Here is a 25,632-nt window from a genome sequence, read left to right as displayed (position 1 = left end):
AGAAACTATGCATAGTTCCACCCAATTTCCCACACTTTGCAAGTACATCCATATTCACATTCATATATTCCCTCTCCTGCCCCCACCCTCTGCAATTTCTTCTCATTAGATCTTGCTTAGACCCTCTGGGATAGGTCTACCTCCTACTTAACCCTTCAGAATTCAGCTCAAATGGCTGAATGGGGGGTGGGGGACATAGGTCAAGTGGTAGAATATCTGCCTAGCAAATGCAAGTCACTGAATTTATTTGATTTTTTGTGGGTTTTTTTTTTTTTCTTTTTGCCAGTCCTGGGGCTTAAACTCAGGCCTAAGCACTGTCCCTGGCTTCTTTTTTGCTCAAGGCTAGCACTCTGCCACTTGAGCCACAGTGCCACTTACAGCTTTTTCTATATATGTGGTGCTGAGGAATTGAACCCAGGACTTCCTGTAAATGAGGTGAGCACTTTACCACTAGGCCATATTCCCAGCCCCGCAAGTCCCTGAATCTAAACCCCAGAACAGGCAATGGGAAAAAAAAAAAATTTGAGCTATACATTGGTGGCTCATGCCTATAATCCTAACTACTCAAGAGGCTATGATCTGAAGATTGTGGTTCAAAGCCAGCCCAGGAAGGAAAACCTATTGAGACTCTTATCTCTAATAAACCACATTAAATAAATAAAGTCAGACGGAGAGGTATGGCTCAAATGGTAGCACATTAACCTTGAGAAGGAAAAAAAAAAAGGACAGCACTTAGGCCCTGAGTTAAAGCCCCAGAACCTGGAGAGGGAGAGAGGGAGAAGGGGAGAGGGGGAGGGAGGAGAGAAGGAGAGAGAGAGGGAGAGAGAGGGACAGGGAGAGAGAGAGGGGGGGGAGAGAGAGAGAGAGAGAGAAAGAGAGAGAAAGGAAAAAGAAACATTCAGCTCAAAAAGCATCTTCCTCCAGAAAGCTGATCCCAGTTGCTGCTAGGTAGTTAAACTGTCCTCATCATCCTCACTATTCCACACTAAGTCCAATTCTCTTCCAAACCAGAACACTTGAATGTGAAAGAAGGAATTAATCATAATTGTGCCTGGACAATAAGCAGAAACCAGAATACCCGCTTTACACATCTATAAATGGATAACAACATTTATCACACCTGCAATTCTGTTCATGTATCCAGACCCTTCCCATCCTCAAAAGACACTAAACATCTCAGTAACAAACCTTATCCATCTTTGTATTAAAAGAATTTAAGGGCCAAGATAGGCAGGGTTGACTTGAAAAACTTTACAATAAATCCTGCTACAAGCTACTAATGTTCACTACTTACTACAAGACACCATTTCTTTAGGGGGAGAAAACATTTTTTTTTTTTTTTTGGCCAGTCCTGGGCCTTGGACTCAGGGCCTGAGCACTGTCCCTGGCTTCTTCCCGCTCAAGGCTAGCACTCCGCCACTTGAGCCACAGCGCCGCTTCTGGCCGTTTTCTGTATATGTGGTGCTGGAGAATCGAACCTAGGGCCTCGTGTATCCAAGGCAGGCACTCTTGCCACTAGGCCATATCCCCAGCCAGAAAACATTTCTTTAACATTAGTTCTGAGCTGGGCTGGCAATTTTTTTCTGATAATTTTTTCTGGTTTTTGTTGGTTTTTTTTTGCCAGTCCTGGGGCTTGAACTTGGGGCCTGAGTACTATCTGTCCCTAGCTTCTTTTTGCTCAAGCCTAGCACTCTACCACTTGAGCCACAATGCCACTTCTGGCTTTTTCTATATATGTGGTGCTGAGGAACCAAACCCAGGGCCTCATGTATATGAGGCAAACACTCTACCACTAGGCCATATTCCCAGTCCCCTGATAACTTTTTCTTAAGAAACTGGACAGTAATCCTAGCTACTCAGAAGGCTGAGATCTGAGGGCTGCAATTAAAGCCAGCCTGGCAGGAAAATCCATGAGCCTCTTATCTCAAATTAATCACCACAAAACCAGAAGTAGAACTGTGGCTAGAGTAGTAGAGCACTAGCCTTGAGCAAAAGAGCTAAGGGATGTCTTGGCCCTGAGTTCAAACCCCAAGACTGTCCCCTCCCACCCACCCCCCCCCCCAAAAAAAGACTGAAAAGTTACCTATCAATTATTTAACTAGTCAGGAAAGGCCTGAGAATTAAGAGGAAACAAGACCTCTGAAAAAGTTACATCAAAAGACAAAAGTATTCACTCTTATTAAAACTGAATATGCCTCTGGCTTTTAGTATAAGAACAATGCAACAGTGTTCTTATCTCTTTCCAGACCACACACTTCTTTTAAAAAGGAAAAAGTATCTTTTACTTTAAAAGAAAAAAAAGGGGCTGGGAATATGGCCTAGTGGCAAGAGTGCTTGCCTCGTATACATGAAGCCCTGGGTTCAATTCCGCAGCACCACATATATAGAAAAGGGCCAGAAGTGGCGCTGTGGCTCAAGTGGCAGAGTGCTAGCTAGCCTTGAGCAAAAAAGAAGCCAGGGACAGTGCTCAGGCCCTGAGTTCAAGCCCCAGGACTGGCAAAAAAAACAAAACTAAGGAAAAAAAAAAAAAGAATGGTCAACAATGAATCAAGGGGCTGGGGATATGGCCTAGTGGCAAAAGCGCTTGCCTCGTATACTTGAAGCCCTGGGTTCGATTCCCCAGCACCACATATATGGAAAATGGCCAGAAGTGGTGCTGTGACTCAAGTGGCAGAGTGCTAGCCTTGAGCAAAAAGAAGCCAGGGATAGTGCTCAGGCCCTGAGTCCAAGGCCCAGGAATGGCAAAAAAAAAAAAAAAATTCAAAACAATGAATCAAAGTGAAAGGCAAAAGCATGCAATGAAGACTTCTGAAAGCTAGGGAGAATTCACTTAAGGGTAGTACTCAATTTTAAAGGGAAATTCACTTAGGTACTTTCCCCAAACTGTTTCTAATAAGCATGAGGATTTATAACTATCCAACTACCTCTTACATCTAGAAAATACTGTACCATATGACATTTGAAAAAAAAAAAAGTGTCACCTGGCACTGGTGACATACTCATATCCAATTAACCACCAGAAAACGGGAAGTGGTGCTATGGCTCAAAGTGGTAGAGCACTAGCCTTGAGCAAAAGAGCTCAAGAACGTAGCCCAGGCCCTGGGTTCAAGCTCTATTGAAGCCAGATAGACAAAGAAAGATGACATGTGGTAAACTTACAGCAAATACAGGAGCTATTCCTTCATGTACTTCCCTTAACATTAAGGGACCAAAGTCATTAGGGGAAAATGAAACAGGATAACTTAAGGAAACTGAGGCCTAGTGAAGGCAAGTGAGAACTATGGTATTTAGAAACACAGAAGAGGGGCTGGGAATATGGCCTATTGGTAAAGTACTCGCCTCATATACATGAAGCCCTGGGTTCAATTCCTCAGCACCACATATATAGAAAAAAGCCAGAAGTGGCACTGTGGCTCAAGAGGTAGAGTGCTAGCCTTGAGCAAAAAGAAGCCAGGGACAGTGCTCAGGCCCTGAGTCCATGCCCCAGGACTGGCAACAAAAACAAAAAATAAATAGAAACACAGAAGAGCCATTTTCCCTTCAGAGAGACAACAGGATGCATCCCTTTCTAAGGGATGCATTCCTCACCCCAAGAATAACACTTGTCTGACAGGATGTATGCCTTCCTGAGAAAAATGCTTTCCCAAACTTAAGGCACCTCCTGCCCCAAATGTAGATAACAGGGCACCTCATCTCAAAGATAAGGATGTTTTATGGCAAAAGGCATTCTTACCTGGAAAGTACCACCATGTATGATTAGGGCAAAGACAAAGCACCTATCTTTACATGACTTTGAAGCCAGACCCCCTGCCTTTACCCTACAAATAGCCCACCAGCCCAATGAGCTGTGTGTGTGTGTGTTTGTGTGTCTCTGTGTGTCTATCTCCTTATGACACTCTGCTATAGTGTGCCCCTGCTCTTGTCTTTTTGTCTACTTGCCTGCTTGTTTACTTAATAAAGCTCCGCCCAGTTTTCTTATCACTGTGACTTTTGCAAAAGTTCTTATTCTGAGATCAAAGTCAACCCTAAGTGAAAGGTTCCTACTTTTAAGGGAAAATTTCACTAACCCTCATCTCCACCCAGTGACACTATGACCAAAAAAAAAGTATCTATTTCTCAACAATACACCTGTAAAACTATTATGCTGGTATATGACACAATAATGAAATACACCAAATTTTGAAAAGCTTCCCAGTCTCACTAGAGGCTCTGAGCAATATCAGGAGCAATCTGAAAGTGCCACCCAACATACCATCACCATTGCAAGCACATTAAATTCACCTGGGTGCTCCTGGACCGTGCTTGTAACCCTAGCTACTACAAAGGCTGAGATTTAGAGGATCATAGTCTGAGGTTAACCCAGGCAGAAAAGTTGGCTAAACTCCATCTCCAAATAGCCAACAAAAAAGCAGCACTGGAGGAATGACTCAACTGGCTGCGTGCCAGGCTAGCAAGTGTGAAATATTATGTTCAAATCTCAGTACTAATAAAAAAAAAAAGTAGTAATATGCTAACACTGACAACTCGTGCCTGTAATCCTAGCTACTGAGGTTAAGATCAACAGCCCAGGCAGAAAAGTCTGTAAGACTCCTATCTACAATTAGCCACCAAAATACCAAAAGTGGAGCTGTGGTTCAAAATGGTATAGTGCTTGCCTTGAACAGAAAAGTTTAGGGACATGGAGCTGGGAATATGGCCTAGTGGCAAAAGTGCTTGCCTCGTATACATGAAGCCCTCAGTTCAATTCCCAAGCACCACATATATAGAAAACGTCCAGAAGTGGCACTGTGGCTCAAGTGGCAGAGTGCTAGTGCTAGCCTTGAGTAAAAAGAAGCCAGGGACAGTGCTCAGGCCCTGAGTCCAAGGCCTAGGACTGGCAAAAAAAAAAGTTTAGGGACAGTGCTAAGGCTCTGAGCTCAAGCCCATAACAAACAACAGCAAAAAAAAAAAAAAAAATTCTTCCCACCTACCTACCATTCGATGGCACAGAAAATTCTAAAACACAAAAAACACATGACACAAAAAAATTACACAGTACATTCTCACTACTACTCTTTTAACTGTTTAATGTACTACATAAACCCTTATTCATACTAATATTTTAATAAAAACCACAGGGAGAAAAAATAACATTATTTGTATAATCTGTTTTGACAATCAGCATCCAATGATAAAACAGAAGTAGGAACCTCAATGCTAGAGTTCAGACCACAGTAAACTTAAGAACTCAAGGAAGCTTAACAAGACAGTGAGCCCCAAATTTTTAACGTTTAAATTAGTAAAAGCCAACAGAACTTTGAGATAAGTAGGCATTAGAATTGTCAGATTATAAATAACAGAATTTTTTTTGTTTTTGCCACTTCTGGGGCTTGAACTCAGGGCCTGAGCACTGTCCCTGGCTTCTTTTTGCTTAAGGCTAGCACTCTGCCACTTGAGCCACAGTGCCACTTCCAGCTTTTTTTCTATATATATGGTGCTAAGGAATCGAACCCAGAACTTCATGTATAGGAGACAAGTACTTTACCACTAGGCCATATTCCCAGCCCTAAATAACAGGATTTAAAGGTTACTTTCACCTGCTTCTAACAAGTACAACTTTGGCAAGCAAATTTACTATGGGTGTGCAAAGTCATAAACACCTGCACACAGAAAGTCAAGAGACTTTCAATGAACACTCAAGGCTCAAACCTTAAGGGAGAGAGAGCCATTTTGGGTTCCTTTTCTGCTTCCCTTAAAGCATAACTGCTTCCAACTGAAGCAACCTTAAGAGAAATTCTAAGAGATTCCGAGATTCATTTCCGAGATTCTAAAAACTAGACAAAACTTTCTGAATTAAAAATTATGTGCTGAGCTAGGAATGTGGCTTGCCTATACCTATTTCTTGCCTAGCATGCAAGAAACACTGGGTTGGATTCCTCAGTACCACATAAAGTGGCATGAAGTGGCACTGTGGTTCAAGTGACAGAGAGCTAGCCTTGAGCAAAAAAAAATCTCAGGGACAGTGCCCAGACCTGAGTTCAAGTCTCAGGACTGGAAAAAAAAATTACGTGCTTCAAAATTTCCTAAAATAAGCCAAAATTTCATTCAATTACTATTTCTGTTCTGAGGACAATTTATGCCCAAAGAACATAATGCAGTGAAAATACTCCGTTCTTGTAAGTCAACAGTTTCACAAATCTCCAAGGAAGAAAAAGGTGTGCTCTGGATTCCTATTAACCGCTAACATATAGTCATCTTTTCCTGCAAAATACCTAGACAGAGGACTCACTTGCCAGTAAGCAAAGAATCATAAACTTGAGTGAGATCCATTCCTCATTAAAAGCAAATTATGGCCACTGCCTATGAAGTACAGCATGTCGATAGACATGTGCACCATGGCCTTGCTCTGAGGAAGTCACATCTCTGGGAGAAGTATAAGCTGTTATTGTCATAGACAACAAAATTTTGCAAGACCATGTCGAAAAAGTGTCTCTGCGGTGCAAATTCAAGAGGAAGCGGTTTCCCTAAAATCTTCTGGTGCTTAGAAACCAGAATATTCACAACCCCCTCGGCAGCAGCTCAAGCACTCCAATTACAGTCTGCTCTGCTGACCCTCAGGGAACAGTATAGTATCTTCCTTCACAACGAGAGGCATTCTGTCTTTGTCCAACAACATGTTCTTTGCAAAGTGCATCCAGTTTTCAGTCTAGTCACAGCGTTTCTCAGGGCGGTCAGCGGGCCACCTGCATCAGCCACCTGGGAAGCCGGAGAAAGTACCGTTTCTCAGGCCTCAGCCCGGATCTCCGCCCCCGCGGGTGATTCGGGGCCCCCGGGGCGCTAACGTTGCAAACAATCGCTCCAGGCGTCCGCCCACAGGGCGCCAAAGTTTGAGAACCACGACTCGGGTTGGCGGCGGGGAGCAGGCGCCGCTCCCCGCCGCACACCTGGTTCCCACGGGCAAAGCTCAGAACGCCTCTGGCGTCCTTGAAACGGGGGACTCTTTCCCACCTCCGACCTAACCGGTCACCCTGTTCCCCACCGCCAAGCCCGGAAGCAGCTTCCGTCCCTTCCCGGAAACCCAACTCCCCCGGGCGAAGACTCGGCGCTTCCTCCGACCCCCAGTCAGAGCCGGCGGTGGGGGAGGGGAGGCCGAGGCCCAGCCGCCGGAGGGGGAGGAGCGGCCCGCCAGCTCGCCCCTCCGCAGGAATTCGGGGGGTGGCGTGCGGAGGACCCCTCCCCAGCCGGCGCCCGGGGGCCGTCCCGGGCCGCGGCCCGCTGGCCCCGCCCCTCCGCGGTGGGCAGGGCTCCGCCCCTCCCCCTCCCCGCGGGGGTGCGCGCCGAGCCCACCCCACGCCCCCCGCGGAGGCCCCCCGGGCGGCCCGCCTCACCAGGCGCGCGGCCTCGGCCCACGTGCGCTCCTTCTTCCTCTTCTGTTTGTCCTTCATCCTCCTCCTCCCGGGCGGCGGTGGCTCCACGCGGGACGTCCGGGCGGGGCGGGCTGGGGCGGCGGCGCGGGATTGGGGCGGCGGCGGCGGCGGCGGGGGGCGCGTGGTGGCGGCGCGCGCGCGAGGACTCGGGTGCGGCCGGAGAGGGGCGGGCGCCCGGGGACCGGCTGGCGCGAGACCGGCGCGAGGGCGGCGGTGGGGGAGGGGCGGCGGCTCCACGCGCCCGCGCTGCGTCAGTCGCCCACGGCGGCGGCGGCGGCAGCGGCAGCGGCAGCCCCACGATGGCTAAGGAATGCGGCGGCTCCGCATAACCGAGGGGTCAGAGGTCACGGCTCCGGCCTCCGCTTTCCCGCTCTGCTGTGGGACGGAGTTCGGACTGGCGGCGAAGCGGGATGGCGAAATACGGCTTTGCCTTCGGCGCCTGGCTGCGTGCGTGTCTGCCGTGGGTGTGTGTGAGTGTGTGAGTGTGTGTGAGAGAGAGAGAGGAGTGAGGAGGGGGAGTGTGGGGTTTTTTTTTTTGAACAAAAACAAACCGAAAGGATACTTGGGATTTGTAGTCCTGGCTGCCTCTCTAGACTCCCCTGCGCCGGAAGAATATGGCTGCGTGAAGCGCTTGGACTACACTTCCCGGCATGCCCCCGGGGCCCATCCTTTCCGCTCTCTCCCTCCCGCCCTCTGCTGGCGTAGAGCTCAGCGAGAAAGGGGACGGGCCAATCTTTCGGGGAAGGCGCTGGGCGAGGTCTCGCGAGGTGCGGGAATTGCGCGGCCTGAGGGATTCTGGGAAGCGTTGCTGAGAAGGGGCGGTGGTTGGGCTCTGCAGGCTGCACTTAACCCTTCTGGTGCTGCTGCTGGTGCTGTGAAGGCGGGTACCGGAGTGGGTAGCTCCACTTCCCGGTCTCCCTTTGTTCCAACCTAAGCAGGTCTTACTTTTCTTGTGGGTGCGGAGAAACAGGCAGCGCTTTATTTCTTGGCCCGCCTCTAAGGAGGCGGTGCCACATAGGAAAAAAATAAGACTCTACCAGTAAAGCAGTTATTGCACAGTTGACCTAAACAGCTCCCCACTTCCTCCCGCGGTGCATTTGCAAAGGCTGCACCTGCGGCCTGCAGCGTTCTTTACCCCTCGGCCAACTTGCGCTTCAGGGCCGCAAAGACGAGAATGCACCCGATTTTATTTTTTAGAAGGCCGGGTGCCAGTGGCTCACGCCAATAATCCTAGCTACTGGGGTGGGGGGGCGGGGGGGGGGGTTGAGATTGCGGTTCAAAGCCAGCCTGGGCACGAAAGTCTGTGAGAGACGGATCTCCAATTAACCACCAGAAAACCAGAAGTGGCTCAAATGGCAGAGTGCTAGCCTTGAGCTGAAGAGCTCAGGGACAGCACCCAGGCCCAGAGTTCAAGACCCACGACACAAGACACCCCCCCCCCAAAAAAAAAAAGAGTTCAGGCCCTAGTGTATCAATAAACTTACATTGGAATCCTAGCTGGGTCAGTTTTCTGATCTATGTTAATCTAATATCACAACATTACTGGGAATGATTAATATAAAACATCCAGCAGGTTGGGACTGTATGAAGGAAAATCTTAACATTACAGATTGTAGAGCAAAATGCTTAATACATTGTAGCTGTTACTAGCAGTTGACAATGGACAATGTACTTGGCCTCTCAGCCTTGGTTGCAGAGCTTCAAAGGAATGAAATGAGGTTTGGAGCACCTAGCATGTACATAATTTTCTTTTGCATATTTGTTGAATCAAATGACATTTCCATAATCACCCCAAACTTTGTTCATGGTCTGCTCTTGTAAACTGTAAAATCAAGGTCACTGGCCCCATTTGAAAAGACTCTGCACTCCTGGGGTTGGTTAGCACATAGTGCTAAGAGAAGATAGGGACCAATGCAGCCTCACCTCCAACATCATGGGGCTCTGCAACCCTGCCTCCAACAGTCCTCACACAGACATTCAGCAAGCAAAATCACGCAACACGAATAGACTGCAGGTGTAATAAAACATTTTAAAATCTTTCCCCTCCCAGTTTTACACTAATCATGAAGGAACAACTGCTGCTCAGCCTACCAAACTTACTTTTTAATTTTTGTTTTGTTTCATTTTTGGGGTGCTGGGGACTGAGTCCCAGGCCTTGCTACATGTTATCTAAGTGTTCCACTCCTAAACCACAAACCCAAAAAATGTTTAAACATTTTGTTATTTTCCCAGCCTACAGCTGACAGTTACTTTTCACAAGGTATGTCTTGTTTCAAATGTTTCCTTATAGCCTTATAACTGCACACACATAAATCTGTAACTAGAGAAGATTCACTGTCATTTCATATGTTAGTTACAAGTAGTATGGTAGGCAGAATACAGTCCTTTGCACCTTACCAAAATCACCCAGTCTGTAGTCCCCAGAACTGATGATATGCCATATTTAATGACAAAAACTTTCAAGATGGAACTTAGGATGCAAAATAGGGAGATTAGCTTAACACTATAATTACATAGATTTGAAAAAGCAGAAGAGGAAGGTAAAGTTATGGAGAGTTGAAGCAGAGATGCAATGTGTGCTAACTATTGCTGGCTCTGAAGGTGTCCACAGCCAGGGAATGTAAACCTCCTCTAGAAGCAAAGCCTGCCAACAGCCAACAAGTAAACCAAGGACCTCAATCCTACAGCCTAATGGAATCCTGACAGTCAAAATAAGTTCCTAAAGTATCTAGAAGGAATACAGGCACCTTGATTTCAGCCTTAGATTTAAAGCAGAGAACCAATTAGCTATGCTGCGTCTGGATTCGTGGCCCACAGGAAATGTGAGGTATCAATGGGTGGTGCTGTTTTTGTGATTTCTTTTTGTTTGTTTGTTTTGTTTTTTGCCAGTCCTGGCCTTGGACTTGGGGTCTGAGCAATGTCCCTGGCTTCTTTTTGCTCAAGGCTAGCACTCTGCCACTTGGGCCACAGCGCCACTTCTGGCCATTTTCTATATATGTGGTGCTGGGGAATTGAACCCAGGGCTTCATGTATAGGAGGCCAGCACTCTTGCCACTAGGCCATATTCCCACCCCTCAATAGGTGTTGTTTTCAGTCACTACATCTGGGGCGATTTTGTTTTATTTTGTGTCAGTCCTAGGGCTTGACTTCAGGGCCTAGGTGCTGTCTCTGAGCTTTTGTGCTCAAAGCAAGGGTTCTACTACCTGAGCTGTAGCTCTATTCCAACTTTTTGGTGATTAATAGATTGTATGAGTCTCACAGAGTTTCCTGCCCAGGCTGGCTTTGAACCATGATCCTCAGATCTCAGCCTCCTAAGTAGCTAGAATTACAAGCATGGGCCACCAGTGCCCAGCTGCGGTGACTTTTTTTTTTTTTTTTTTTTGCCAGTCCTGGGGCTTGGACTCAGGGCCTGAGTGCGCAAGGCTAGCACTCTGCCACTTGAGCCACAGCGCAACTTCTGGCCATTTTCTGTATATGTGGTGCTGGGGAATTGAACCCAGGGCCTCATGTATATGAGGCAAGCACTCTTGCCACTAGGCCATATCCCCGGCCCTGGGGTGACTTTTTATGGCCACAAAAGGAGGCTAACACATTTCTTTCAACAGACACTTTCCTGACTCTCACAGTTGGGTGAGTTTATCAGAAAACCCAGATGTGACTATTATCAAGGACTCTACCCTTACAGAATCAAACAGAAACTAACCACAATGTCATCAGACAAACAGTATACTCAGGAGATAGCACATGCATTTGGAAGCTGGCAAATTGTCTATTAAGCCTTAAATAGTTGTGATTTTTTGTTATTCAGACTTATGTGCTTATTTTCTTGCCAGAATCACTAAAATATAAATATTTACATATTGTGTGATTTTATCAGAGTACTTCTCTAACATTATCTTTTGAAGTCAACCCAGGTGCCATGGGCAGTGTAAGATAAACAGAACTGACATTCAGCCCTGTTCAGTTTAGGAATGAGTCACTGTTTTCAAACTCACTCACAAAGTACACATGCAAGAATAAAAGCAACGAACATTTTACTAGCAGACAACCAGGAATTCCCAAAAAGGACATGTGCATCTTTGAACCTACTGGCTCTGGACAGCAAGCCTTGAACCACTCTGCTATTTTTCTTCAGCTGTGTGGCCTAGCACAAGCTACGAACACTCATTGTCTCAGTGCTATCATTTAGACAGCAGGATACAGAAAATTCAAAGGGCAATCCTGGGACAGTGGCACATGCCTAGTTACTTAGAAGGACACTGTATAGTGAGATCCCATTTCAAAAACAGAGCTGGGGGGGCTGGGGATATGGCCTAGTGGCAAGAGTGCCTGCCTCATATACATGAGGCCCTGGGTTCAATTCCCCAGCACCACATATACAGAAAATGGCCAGAAGTGGCGCTGTGGCTCAAGTGGCAGAGTGCTAGCCTTGAGCAAAAAAGAAGCCAGGGACAGTGCTCAGGCCCTGAGTTCAAGCCCCAGGACTGGCCAAAAAAAAAAACAGAGCTGGGAGCTGGTGGATCATGCATGTAATCCTAGCTACTCAAAAGGCTGAGATCCGAGGACTGTGGTTCAAGGCCAGCCTGGGCAGGAAAGTCCATGAGACTCTCACTTCCAATTAATCACCAAAATTTGGAAGTGAAGCTGTGGCACAGTTGGTAGAGCACTAGCCTTGAGCACAAAAGCTCAGAGACAATGCCTAAGTTCAAGCCCTAGACTATCACAAAAATAATCACATTTGCTTAACTTCTACAATAGCAGATGATCTGCAAATGTAGAGCTCTGCTGGCTCCTCCTACATTTCATTTCTTTGTATGACTTTTTATCTATTTATGCTAGGTAGTAGTATTTGTGGGGTTCTTCATCCTATCCCCCAAATCACCATCTTTGGCACATGGTAGTCACCCACATGGTTGAAGGAATGACCCTAAATAATGACTGTGGAAAATCTCTGAGGTATGATTTCCCCATTTAGAAACATCCCAGGGAGACCTGGGAAAGACTAAAATGATTTTTACCCAAATAGATGAATGCAAGTTTTGAAGATGATCAGGAAAAAGCCTTCATGATTTCATTGTTCTCATGAAGTCTCAGAATCTGTCCACATGAAGGGTGAGACCCTAACTCATGACTCACCTGTCACACACCATCATTAAATTATGCTGTTCAGTCTCTTGTGGGGTTGGAAAATATAATTACTGAAATGTGGCTGATAATGTGGCTTAGTGGTAGAGTGCTTGCCTAGCATGCATGTAGCCCTGGGTTCAATTCCTCAGTACCACGCACACAGAAAGGGCTGGAAGTGGTGCTGTGGCTCAAGTAGTAGAACACTAGTCTTGAGTAAAAGAAGCTCAGGGATAGTGCCCAGGCTCTGAGTTCAAGCTCCAGGACTGGCAAAAAAAAAAAAAAAAGTGCCTGAAATGTTTAGAATAGTTAAGAGTATAATGCATGAATGATTTGGATGATTTTATTTTCTATGAAGTATTACATTATTTTCATTGAAAAGTGATTTTCATTTCAATCACAAATCAGAGCACTTAGAATGTGATGATGGTAGATAAGAATAATTCTATCTTCTTTACATGTGTCTGTATTTCCCGAATCTAAAATGAGTATGTGCCAAATTGGCAATGGGAAAAAAAAAAGGTTTTCAATGCAATATAGGTCAACAGTGAGAGGACATTTTACTAGTAAATTTCTCCCTTCACATTGCTTAAAAGCATTTCTAAAACCCCTTCAATGGTCTCAGAGGATGACTTGCACTAGTTTTTTGTGGGGTTTTTTTTGTTGTTGTTTTCTTTTTTTCTTTAAACCAAGATTGTGGAGAATGATTAGGGATTCCAGATGGAGCTTTCATGACCTCACTAAGGACCCATCCAATTTTTAATATCTTAATGCTTGAAAGAGATACTCAAATGTCCTATAAATCCTTGTAGCCTCAAATTTAGGCCATTTCCTCTACTACTTCCCCTTCAAAGAAAGTATAAAAACAAAAACCCATTAAAGTTTATTTTAACACCAAAATGTCAAGAGCAGTGCCAAGGTGAGGAGCCCAGTGAACTGGTCTTTCACTTTCAGTTTCTGTAATAAAAACTTCTAACTTAACACCCCACTCCTAAAGGCCTTTTCAGCTTCCCCTAAATGAGCTTTCATGTGCAGATGTGTAGCTGAGGGCTTAGTAGAGGGCTTTTCACAAGCCTGACCCCTCCAATCCCACAGCACTATTTGAGGGAGTGGGCAAATTGGGAGTGCCAGAATAGCCTAGGAATGGTCCCAAGATCACTGGTTTCACAGGTGCTAGAGTCCCCCATTGAAATCTAAAGTTCTTACTAAGGCCCAGAGTAGTAGCCTACCTCTAAAAGGGCCCCCAAGAGGTCTCCTCTTCCCACAGTACAGCCTTCCCAGGCCCCGACCACACTGAATGGGGCTGAACTGTGTAACCAATAGGATTGCATGGAAATGACCATGTGGGGCTACATTGAAAGGCATTGCAACTCCACCTCCTCTCAATTCATATACAGAGAAAATCAGCCACATGTCACAAAGTCACTCAAGCAGCCTTACGGCAAGGTACACACATGACCAGACAAGTATGAGATGTCTTTACCCTTGGCTGTCAGTATTGACTGCAACTACAATCTCAGAAGAGTATGCCCAGAGCCACAGTCCTCCAAATAAACCAGATATCAAACCTCAGAAGACACAGTGAGACTAAAAAAGGGTTCTCTTAGGAAAGAAATACAAAGGTGCAATTCCTATGTGCATATATACATATATGTATATATTATATATAACTATATATTTGAGATTATATATATGTGTGTGTGTATATATATATATATATATATATATATAATGAACTCCCAAAATATCAAAACTTGAGATTTCTCTTTTAATTTTGTTGACAATTCAGTCTTCTTTATGTATGGTGTATTCGTAAGTGTATCTTTGGGAGGGTGGGGAGGCCACAGAAAAATGGGTGAAAAAGTGCAGCAGTGAAGCTTACTGGACACTGATGAAAGTGAGCTATACAGCTCATGATTGGAGACAGGAGGGAGGGACTGGGAGTGAGGGAAGGGAAGGCACTGTAAAAGGAAATGTACTCATTACCTGATTGGTGTAAATTGTGATCCCTCTATACATCACCTTTTTAAAAATTTAATTGTCAAGGTGATATACAGAGGGGTTACAGTTGTTACATGTGTAAGGTAGAGTACATTTCTTGTCAAACTTGTTATCCCCTCCCTCATTTTTCTCCCACCTCCGCCACCCCCGTACATTACCTTTATAATAATATAGGCTGGGAATGTGGCTTAGTGGTAGAGTGCTTGCCTAGCATGCATGAAGCCCTGGGTTGGATTCTTCAGTACCAAATAAACAGAAAAAGCCAGAAGTAGCACTGTGGCTCAAATGGTAGAGTGCTAGCCTTGAGCAAAAGAAACTCAGGGACAGTGCCCAGGCCCTGAGTTCAAGCCCAACAACTGGCAAAAAAGTAAATAAATAAAGGAGGGGAATGAAGAATTAATTCTGTATAGAAGGAACATGCATATAATTGAGGAGAGTGGAGGTGGTTTCAATGTGTGTGTGTGTGTGTGTGTGTTGCGTGTGTAACTGGGAAATGGAACCCAGGGCCTCACACATGATGGTAGGCCTGTGCTCTACTACTGAGTGACACCCCCCCAGCTCAAGCCAAGTTTCCACTACCTCTTGTGACATGCAGGAGTCCACGGAGCTCTGACTTGAGTTCAGATACTGGCTGTTCCCCAATCCTGGTCCCCTGACCCCAGCATCATAGGACCTGACACAAAGCAGGTACAGGATGTTTGGTAAAGCTGGTCTGCAGAAGAAAGCAAGACGGGTGACAGTCATCCATGATGCAGTGCCGCCAGGGTGGAGAAGGGAATGCCTCCAGGCTAAGGGGAGCTAGAGGAAAAGTTACATCCCAACTTAACAACTGTAGGTATTTTAGGTGTAAAATAAACATTCAAAAATAAATATCAAGCCAGATGAGGTAGTGTGCTCCTGTAATCCCCGCTACTCAGAAGGCTGAGTCATGAGCTAGAGAATGTTAAATTTTGGCACAGCTGAACATTAGAAGCCATTAAACATCTTCTAAATGTATATATACTAACTGGATATAAGGCTCACAACATATTATTCAGTGAAAATAAGTGTTACCTATGAACATATGTGTATTGTTATTTTTTGATACTAGGAACTGAACCCAGAGTTTTATGCATACTAAGCATAAATTCATCCACTGAGCTATCTCCCCTAGTTCCCTGTGTATGCTATGAAGGTCAAACTAAAAGGACACACACAAAGAAGTATCTAAAACATTATGTGCTCTGATTAATGGAATTTCCAGTGATTTATATTTACTATAGTTAAATGTTTCTGCATTGTTTTGTTGTTCTGAGAAAGGGTCTCACCTTATAGCCCAGGCTGGTCTCAAACTTTCCATCCTCCTGCTCTGGCCTCCCAAGTACTAACTGCAGGCATTCACATTCACTCAGTGACTGACTTTCATTGTTGTTGTTGCTCTACTGGGGCTTGAACTCAGGTAGTTGTGCTCTAACTCGGCTTTTTTTGGTGTGTATGCCAGTCCTGGGGCTTGAACTGAGGGACAGAGCCCAGGCCTTTGGTTCAAGCCCCAGGACTGCCACCAAAAAAAAAAAAAAAAAAAAAGATGAATAGGGTAAAGTATATTGAAAGTATGAAATCAGAACAATGAAACCTGCTGGAATTGTTTAGGAAAGGGGTAAGGAGAAACAGAGTAGTGTGGGCTGGGAATATGGCCTAGTGGTAAAGTGCTCACCTCGTATACATGAAGCCCTGGGTTTGATTCCTCAGCACCACATATATAGAAAAAGCCAATGGGCTGGGAATATGGCCTAGTGGCAAGAGTGCTTGCCTCTTATACATGAGGCCCTGGGTTCAATTCCCCAGCACCACATATACAGAAAACGGCCAGAAGTGGCGCTGTGGCTCAAGTGGCAGAGTGCTAGCCTTGAGCAAAAAGAAGCCAGGGACAGTGCTCAGGCCCTGAGTCCACGCCCCAGGACTGGCAACAGAAACAAAACAAAGAGTGGTAAAGGGGGTGAGATTGATTGGAATGGATTATAAAGCTATGTGGAAATGTAACAATGAAATCCTCCCCTAATGTAAAAAGGAGGAGGAACAGGAGGCAGGAGGGAGGAGGAGGGAGGCAGGAGAGAAGGGAGCACAGAGGCCCAGACCTGGAAGTATTACTTGAGCCCAGGAGTTTACAACCAGCTTAAGCAACATAGTGAAACTATAACCTAAATAAAAATATAATAAACAAACAAATATGTGACTAAATTCTCCACAAAACCCCATGAAGAATGCTTTCTATTCCCGCTTTTCAGATGGCAGCCTGGGGCTTAAAGAGAACATGTGACTGTGCCAAAAGAACAGATACTATAAAAGGCATAGCCAAAATTAAAAATAGGTCAGTGGTCTTTCTTTTACCCTTGCAACTGCCTGGATTCAGAAATAATCCACCCTTGGCCTTGAAGCTGGGAGGCAGCACCTGCGTGCTGAGATCCTTAACTGACTAATAAAGAGAACACGGGTGCAGCAATTAGCATTTAGGGAGTACTTCCCACATACCAGGCACGGTTCCCAGCCTTTCTGTGTCTGACTCAAAGTGGCTATGGCTATGGCACACTTGCTCTGATCCAGTTTTGACAGTAAAAGAATCTGCGGCCCCAGGGAGGTTAAGGAATGTTGCCCGAGCTGGAAACCTCCTTTATACACATCAACAGCACTGCTCACTTTGAGTTTTCTTATTTGTGAATGGCAGTCAGTCCTTGCCAGACTAGGAGTCTGAGAAGGGCAGAATGCATAGACCATGACCCAAGAGTCATAAACAGCATAGGGATATTTATGTTTGTTTGCCTGGATGAGGAACCTAAACATCCAAACCAACAACAAGTTTAATTTCTCAATTCCCATTCTGATCAAGGGGCCACCTTCCCAGTTCCACTCCTAGTACTGCCAAATGCACTTTCCCTCTCCCCTGGGAATGCTAATCCAATTTTAGGAATCCAATCCTAGGGTACCAGAACCTTGGAGTCAAGCTGAAACACTTCTGGAATGTTCTTCTGTGCCACAGAAAACTGGCAGCATAGAATTCGTTAGCTAAGTGCAGATAACCTGTGCGAACAGTAGACACACTTAAAGTAGGCACTTAGGGCAATTGCTTTGTTATCTCAAAGAGAAATAGTAGCTTAGAAAATGCTGGAGTCGGGGCTGGGGATATGGCCTAGTCGTAAGAGAGCTTGCCTCGTATACATGAGGCCCTGGGTTCGATTCCCCAGCACCACATATACAGAAAACGGCCAGAAGTGGCGCTGTGGCTCGTGGCAGAGTGCTAGCCTTGAGCAGGAAGAAGCCAGGGACAGTGCTCAAGCCCTGAGTCCAAAAAAAAAAAAAAAAAAAGAAAGAAAATGGAGTGTACACATCCATCACACAATAGCCTTCAAGGGCTTTCCCTCTTTCTTCCAAATGTGCCATGGAGTAGAGTGCCTTCCCAGCTCTGCTTTCCATCTTGACACCAGCACCCCATCCTCTATGTCCAACACAAGGACACACAGCAGGTCCACAGACTGTGGGCCACAGTCCCCAGAGCTGTCTGAAAGTCCCTGGTTGGCTCTCATAACTGAAGCACCCAAGGACAAGTTAACCACGAAACTAGTGATAGAAAGTGAGGACGAAATAGGAGCATCTGCAAGAGCTACAGTTACGTGCTTAATACATGCCACCAATACCCAGGTGGCAGCTGTGACCATCACATGGTCCTTAGGGACCAGATTCTTGAAGTAAACTTCAGTTAGATGGCAAATATAGTCTAAGAGGGCCTGTCAAAATCGCAGGCCCCAAGACTAAATTATAAGCCCAAAGTTCAAAACATAGTTTGAAAGATGTAATCGCTTTTTTTCAATTTTTTTTTCCAGAAATAATTCAGATGAGAACAAAACTGAGTTGGCAGGAATGTCCAAGCCACCCAGGTACCCTGTTCTGCATTGGTCCCGTGAATCAGCCCAGGGTCAAAGCCAGAATTCTGGTATTTCTCAATTAACTGAAATCATCTTTTGACCTCTTGCATTCTAATTAATGGATTCGGCTGTTTTCCCCCAATAATGATGTTTCTTTTTTTTTTTTTTTGCCAGTCCTCGGCTGTGAACTCAGGGCCTGAGCACTGTCCCTGACTTCTTTTTTTTTGCTCAAGGCTAGCACTCTGCCACTTGAGCCACAGCGCCACTTCTGGCCATTTTCTGTATATGTGGTGCTGAGGAATCGAACCCAGGGCCTCATGTATATGAGGCAAGCACTCTTGCCACTAGGCCATATTCCCAGCCACCCCCCCCCCCCCCGCCCAATAATGATATAAGCCAAGCCAACCTATTTTTTTTAAATCTGTTTAGAATGAAGAGGAGAGGGTAAGGGGAAAGTATGCAGTTTGAACACATCCTATGAAGAAACCCAATTAAGAAACCTTTCTCTAGGTCCCACAGGCCATTCATTGTCCTTTGTGTTGAGTTTCTTGGCAATTTTTTTGAAGGCCTATACTGTGACTTCTCCTGCAGTATCTTTCAGGACTAGAGGTACAGTTCCATGGAAGAGTACTTGCCTGGCATAAGTGTAAAGCTCTGGGTTCTATACCTACCAAATGCACAATTTTACTTTGCTGTTCTGCAAGGTACTCACACATGCTGTTGTTCCCTATCTCTTTACAAATTCCTTTCCTTCCTCTCTTGCCCAGATGATTACTGCCTTCTAGATCTTACCATGAATGCCAATTGGTCACAGAAAACCCTTCATATACTCACCCCATCTTTATCAGTCCCCCACCCTTCTCTCCTAATGTCTTGTGATTTTATTTCATACTTATCAAATTCATAATTACATATTTGTGTGCATTTGGTTAACACTCCATTTGAAGTGCCAGTTCCATGTGGATAGGAACTGTGTTAACATTGAATCTATCCATGCAGTGCCAAGAATGGCCTGGAACATAGGTGGTACTATTTATGTGTCAAATGGCTAGCTGCTTTTCTTTACAGTTTTTGAAAGTGGCATACCCAGTACTGAGTTCTAGTTTCTTGTGATAGGAACTGATTATGGTATCTTCTCCATCCAGGGCCTTATCATGACAGTAACAATTTTTTTTTTTTTTTGCCAGTCCTGGGCCTTGGACTCAGAGCCTGAGCACTGTCCCTGGCTTCTTTTTGCTCAAGACTAGCACTCTACCACTTGAGCCACAGCACCACTTCTGGCCATTTTCTATATATGTGGTGCTGGGGAGTTGAACCCAGGGCCTCATGTATACGAGTCAAGCACTCTTGCCACTAGGCCATGTTCCCAACCCCCAGTGACCAAATTTCTGAATGGACTTTAGGGCATGTAATGCTTGTTGCTTTCAATGCATGTTAATCCCTGCAAGTTGGAGATTATCATCATAACTTGACAGATAAGGTCCCCATTGTTCAGAGAGATAAATGACATTCCTCATATTCACAGAGCTAGTAGAAGGGTGATGCAAGAATATAAATCCAGCCCAGAGTATACAATCTGGGCTCCTGCTCAATGCTACTTTTTAGTAAGGGTACTGGACTGGGCATAGCCCAGCAGGTCTAGGAGTATGAAAAAAACCACATGACAAAGTGGCCCATTTCTGATATTTCTTTCCTGGTGGTAAACAACACAAAATACTTTTGTGTTTGAAAAAAAGAAAATCATTGATATATGTTAAAATATAATAGATAATAAATTTGAGGGTATTTCAAAAACAAAACATGAAAGTGAAAAGAAATTTTCATGCTTATTGTCCAGGCATGATTATCTTAGGCACCTCCAAAGAAAATATGGCAAGCAATTATCTCTCTCTCTATCCCTCCCCTCCCCTATCCCTCTCTCTTTTCCTTCCATTCTGCCATAGCCTTGTACATGCTAGGCAAACACTCTACCACCAAGTCTCTCTCCCTTGTTATACTACTTTTTAAACATCAACATTGCAAATCAGGGCTAGGAATGTGGTTTAGTGGTAGAGTGCTTGCCTAGCATGCATAAAGCCCTGGGTTTGATTCCTCAGCACCACATAAACAGAAAAGGCCAGAAGCAGTGCTGAGGCTCAAGTGGTAGAGTGCTAGCCTTGAGCAAAAAGAAGCCAGGGATAGTGCTCAGGCCCTGAGTCCAAGCACCAGGACTGGCAAAAAAAATAAAAAATAAAAGAGGGCTGGGAATGTGGTTTAGTGATAGAGTACTTGCCAGCATGCATGAAACCTTGGCTTCAATTCCTCAGTACCACATAAACAGAAAAAGCCGGAAGGAGTACTGTGGCTCAAGTGGTACAGTGGTAGCCTTGAGCACGGAGAAGCTCAGGGAGAGAGCCTAGGCCCTGAGTTCAAGCCCCAGGAATGGGAAAAACAAAAAAGAAAAGAAAGGAAGAGTCTCATGGACTTTCTTACCCAACCTGGCTTGGAATTGTGATCCTTAGATCTCACCCTCCTGATTAGCTAGGATTACAGGTGTAAGCCACTGGCACCTGGCTTGCAACTTTATTTTGATTCTCCACTCCCTCTCCCCTTAAACTAGAAAATTTGAAAATGTTTAAAGAACACAGCAGTGTGTCACTATAGACACATCATTTTCAAAAGCATTAGTCATTTGAGGACACCTTTTTGTAGGTACAATAAATCTGACTGATTTTTTATTACACATCTTAGTTTAGAATCACTTTTACATTCCTAGACAAAGAGATGACACAAATAAATATCAATTGTAAAACTCAGAGCTCCAAGTATTGGCATATTCTTTGTCTAAAGGTTGCCAAAGAGAAGGTCAAGATCAATAGTAACTCCAAGGAGCCATAAAGCCCACCACCTCCTGCTCAGAATCGCTCTTTTCCTAAATTACCTCAGAAGCATTTCTTTCAAAAAACAAGGGCAGGGAGAGAGGTGCCAGGTTTCAGAACAATACAAGACAGAGTCTTGCATGATAAGACAACTGCCAGACATCCTATTCTTATCTAGAACACTTTAAGTATGGCTTTTAGAGTGTATTAATCACCCCAGTCTCATCCACCAGTGATGTTAAGGTGGTCCATAGTGTGGTTGACAATACACCTGGACCTCCAGTGGGCAATGGGAGGCACAGTGATGTCCCATGTTAACAGGGAATCGACACTTCTCAGGAACTTGGCAACAAGTCTACATTCAGTAAGGGAGGACTTACAAAAGTCAGACAGGAAAAGCAGAGAGCAGCCCAGGCCCGAGCTGTAGAACACTCTGGCGCCCTTGGTGGTGGAGGTGTGGGTGGAACATTCAAGCAGCATGCAGGCATGAGACGGGGGAACATTTCAAAACTAGGCCAGTCTTTAGAAAGTGCTTCATGCCTATGATCCTTGATTCTGCGTCCTTGGGTTCTGAATTTGGGGGTCTGGGAGATGTGTGACTTGAAAGTATAAAGCTAGATACATTCTGATAAGAGAGTTGCATATACAGTCTCAAAACTCCTTCTCCCGGATGATCTTCTTCCGTCCTGTTGAAGACTTCTTTCAGACTTCACTAGCTGCTGCTGGCATGAGGCCCTCCGCTGTCCAGGACATCCTAGTGGGACTACAAACATGAAAACCTGGTACCTCAGTGGGCTCGGATGTCTGCTACACATTTGGCTCAATTCAGAACCCAAAGCAGCAGCATTCTGGTGGCGGCAAGACATTATACCATCTGCTCTACTCAAGTATTTGTCGGATCCATTTTGAGAGAAGAAAAGCACCAGAGACTGCTTGGGAAGAAACATGTTCATCTCCATGTGGGGCATGTCCTTCTACTGAGTCCTCACGGACCTCTATCTGAACACAGAGAGGGACAAGGCAAGGCCGGACGGGGTTGTGCCAGTTAGCCTGGCTGCTTCTTGTGCCTTCTTGGAAAGATTCTATGTGTCCCTTATCCTCCCTGAATCACCAGAGCCACCTTGAGACATCAGTATTAAGGTATAGTGTTATCTGCAGTTTTCAGTTCTCAGATTTGCTACATTTTCAGACTAGCTGTAAAGAAATGTGGTGTGAGGAACGTGTCACCAGCAGATAATTGTCTGAGGCCACACACCTCACCATTTGGTTTCTATTTAAGCAGGAAATTTCTTAATATGTCAGGAAGAAATCGGGTTTGGTCCCGAGGAAGGAAAGATGAGGGATGGTTGCATTATGTCCTGGGAACTGCTGACTAGGGGCCCTGGGGTCTGAAGAAATGGTTACTGAAGAAGAGCAGACAGCAGTAGATCTCTATTCTGCAGAATGCTACGACATTGCACTTGGCTCCCTCCTCATTCCCACAGGTTCTGATCCAGAAATGTGCCCTTGGGACTGAGCAGCTGAGTTAAAATGTAACTCAAGGCCCACCTGAGCTGCCACCTTCCTGAGGCACCGTGCCAGCAAGGTGCACCATCGTGGCAGACTTGGGGACTCACACTGTCCCCTGAGGCTTGGCTCATAGACTCAGATACTCATGTGGGAACACTTCCAACCTGGATTAATTATTCAATGGGCAACAACTGCACATTAGTGCATTTCTACAACTGGGCGAGTTCTTGATTTCTGTCTCTCTTACACACATGGTGGACAGAGAGAACAGGCTCCCTTGTGCTCACACACCCACACCTTTTTTGTGAGCTTCTCTGGGGGGGGGGGCGAAGGAGTGAATAATTTTTCACTTAATGACCAACATAAAACAAAGCTTCGAATCTTAGTAATACAAAGAACTAAAACTTACAAACCAAACCAACTAGTCTATGTAAACAGGAATTGTGACCTCTCTCCTCTGAGCCTATTTAGTCACCCTGCCTCTCCTCTCCAGCCCCTTCGGCTCCGTCTGGCAGAGTCACAGTTCTAGAGTTTTATGCCGAAGGCAGGTGGCATTCTTTTGCTTCCATCTATATGCCTTCCCCCTGCTGAGTCTCTTGTCTCGACCTCTGCATCTGCCTACTTATCCTTCTGCTCTGCCAATATGGAACGAAACAAGGACTTAAAAAATGTTCCTATATGTGGCTTTCTCCCAACTCTAGTCCCGTTCAGAGAAGTCAGAGCCAGCCTTCTTTCTCCACAAAGCAGACCCACTGCAGAGCACATTGCGGAGACAGAGGGCAGACCGACTGGAGGACACTCAAGAGGACAGAGGCAAAGGGAAAGATGGAGACAATGGAAGAGTAAAGTGACATGGCGAATGCACATGGCACCAGCTCACAGATAGGTATCTGACAATGGTCATGGTGTTGAGGTTTTAAAAAAAACTGGTCCCTTGAGTCTCCAAGGAGGCAGAGGGAATGAACTCCTGACACTGAATCTTTTGGAAGCAGGGACTGGAAGATATCTCCTCACTAAGCAGATCCCAAATGCAGATCCAGTTCTTCCCAAGGCCCATGGAAGCTATCACTGATCCTGTCCCCTTAGGACTTGATTCATGTGATATTTCTCATTTCCCCTGTATAGGAACAGGGACCTATTCAAGTTCTAGGGCTTTCACGCTCAACCTCATTGTCATTTTAAACTGAGGCTCCACACACACAGTCCTGAGGGACCACTGACTCTACCCTATGTTTTAATAAGACAGGAGCCCAATATGAAGAACAGGCTAGAAAAGGAGAGGGGAGAGGAAATAGGGAAGAAGAAAGGAGGAAGGCAAGGGAGAAAGGAAGCAAGGTCATGGTCAATCTCTTGCAGTCCACTTAGACTTTGCACTTTACCTTGCCCATGCATTTCTGGGATACAATTTAAAGGGCGTTTCCCAGAGGAGCTGAGTGCCAGATTTGGGCCAGCACGTTCCACCAGTTTAAATTGGCTAATCTGCAAAGAGGCCATCACTTCTCCTCAGGGGAATGGTTCTGAGTGTGGGCTCAAGTCCTCTCTGCAGCTTTGTGCTTGTCTCTTCTCTCAGAAAGCAATGCTGTTCACACCCTGGGAGAGGGGGCACCGGCGTTACTTGGGAACCAGCCCCCGAGACTGTGGATAAAGCTGAGATGCAGGGGTTCCTGAGGATGAGGATGAGGACCCCGACTTCCTGCCACTCTTGGGCCTGCAAAAGTCAAGCACATGTGGATGTTACACATCTCTAAGTGCCATAAACAACCTTTCTTCAATGACCTGAAAGCCAGAATACCCTGAAACAATAAACCCACTCAGCTGGCCCAGCCTCAAACTTGGGTGTGACCAACAGGCCAGCCAACAGAGGTATGAGACCTGAGGTGAGAGACTGATGTTCACTGTTAAAAGCCAGACTATCCTCCCCCAATCAGTAAAAACTATTAAGCCAATATGGTGGCATGGGCCTGTAAGTCCCAGCTACTTGGGAGGCTGAGGCAGAAAGATAGCTTGACTACAGAAGTTTAAGACAATCCTTGGCAACATAGCAACACTTTATCTCTAAAACTTGTTTGTGACAAGTGCTTGTGGCTCATACTTTTAATCATAGCTACTAGCTTACTCAGAAGGCTGGATCTGAGGATCAAGGTTCAAACCAAGCCCAGGCAGTCAAGTGTTATCTCTAATTAAGCACCAAAACAGCCACACGTTAACTGTGGCTCAAGTGATAGAGCTGTAGCCTTGAGACAAAAAACCTCAGAGATAGCACCTGAGCCCTGAGTTCAAGCCCCAGGACCAGCAGCTTGTTTCTAGGTACAATTTCTTTCATTGTTTTGTCTACCCATTTGCTTTCATAAAAATAAAAAAAAAGTTAAACAGGAGGGTTTGTTTGTAAAACATAGTCTCACTGCATAGACCAGGCTATCCTCAAACGCTAAATCATCCTGCCTCATCCTTCCAAGTGCTAGGATCATAGGAACGTCACACCATGCCCAGTTTCCTTAAACTTCTAACCTAGATTTATTTAATTGTTTTTTGGTTTTTTTGGCCAGTCCTGGGGCTTGGACTCAGGGCCTGAACACTGTCCCTGGCTTCTTTTGCTCAAGGCTAGCACTCTGCCACTTGGGCCACAGTGCCACTCCTGGCTTTTTCTATATATGTGGTACTGAGGAATCGAACCCAGGGCTTCATGTACACGAGGCGAGCACTTTACACTAGGCCATATTCCCAGCCCTAACCCAGATTTGAATATGGCAGAATTCTAATTCTATGCCAAGTGGATTAGGTAAAGTTAGCACGAAGGCTCACAGCCTGGGCTGTGAGTTAAGATTTAAAAGAGACCAA

The 25,632-nt window shown here is 45.4% G+C and overlaps 2 protein-coding genes across 3 annotated transcripts in view; both read right to left on the bottom strand.

Annotated features, from left to right (window-relative positions):
* The window catches only part of Asxl1 (ASXL transcriptional regulator 1), a 50,945-nt gene extending 43,012 nt beyond the window's left edge, over nucleotides 1-7,933 (bottom strand). The window contains exon 1 of the mRNA XM_048348998.1: nucleotides 7,368-7,933. Coding sequence (XP_048204955.1) covers nucleotides 7,368-7,424 — 57 coding nt within the window. The 5' untranslated portion in view covers nucleotides 7,425-7,933. The remainder of the gene's footprint in view (nucleotides 1-7,367) is intronic.
* Nucleotides 7,392-25,632, bottom strand: part of Kif3b (kinesin family member 3B) — a 60,138-nt gene continuing 41,897 nt past the window's right edge. Inside the window, exons 9-11 of one of the 2 annotated variants that reach the window (XR_007211312.1) lie at nucleotides 23,760-24,502; nucleotides 19,203-19,205; nucleotides 7,392-7,404 (exon numbers count right to left, since the gene is read on the bottom strand). Coding sequence is in view for 1 of the 2 variants with exons in the window: in XM_048348999.1 (XP_048204956.1) it covers nucleotides 24,406-24,502 (97 nt within the window). In the remaining variant the exon portion in view is untranslated. Of the gene's footprint in view, nucleotides 7,405-19,202; nucleotides 19,206-21,070; nucleotides 24,503-25,632 lie in introns of those variants that run through there. The other variant, XM_048348999.1, reaches the window with a different exon arrangement.

The sequence above is a fragment of the Perognathus longimembris genome, chromosome 6, assembly GCF_023159225.1.
Source record: "Perognathus longimembris pacificus isolate PPM17 chromosome 6, ASM2315922v1, whole genome shotgun sequence".
NCBI classification, from domain to species: Eukaryota; Metazoa; Chordata; class Mammalia; order Rodentia; family Heteromyidae; genus Perognathus; species Perognathus longimembris.
Note: the sequence above shows the minus strand (reverse complement) of the source record. Positions and strands in the feature narration are given on the sequence as shown.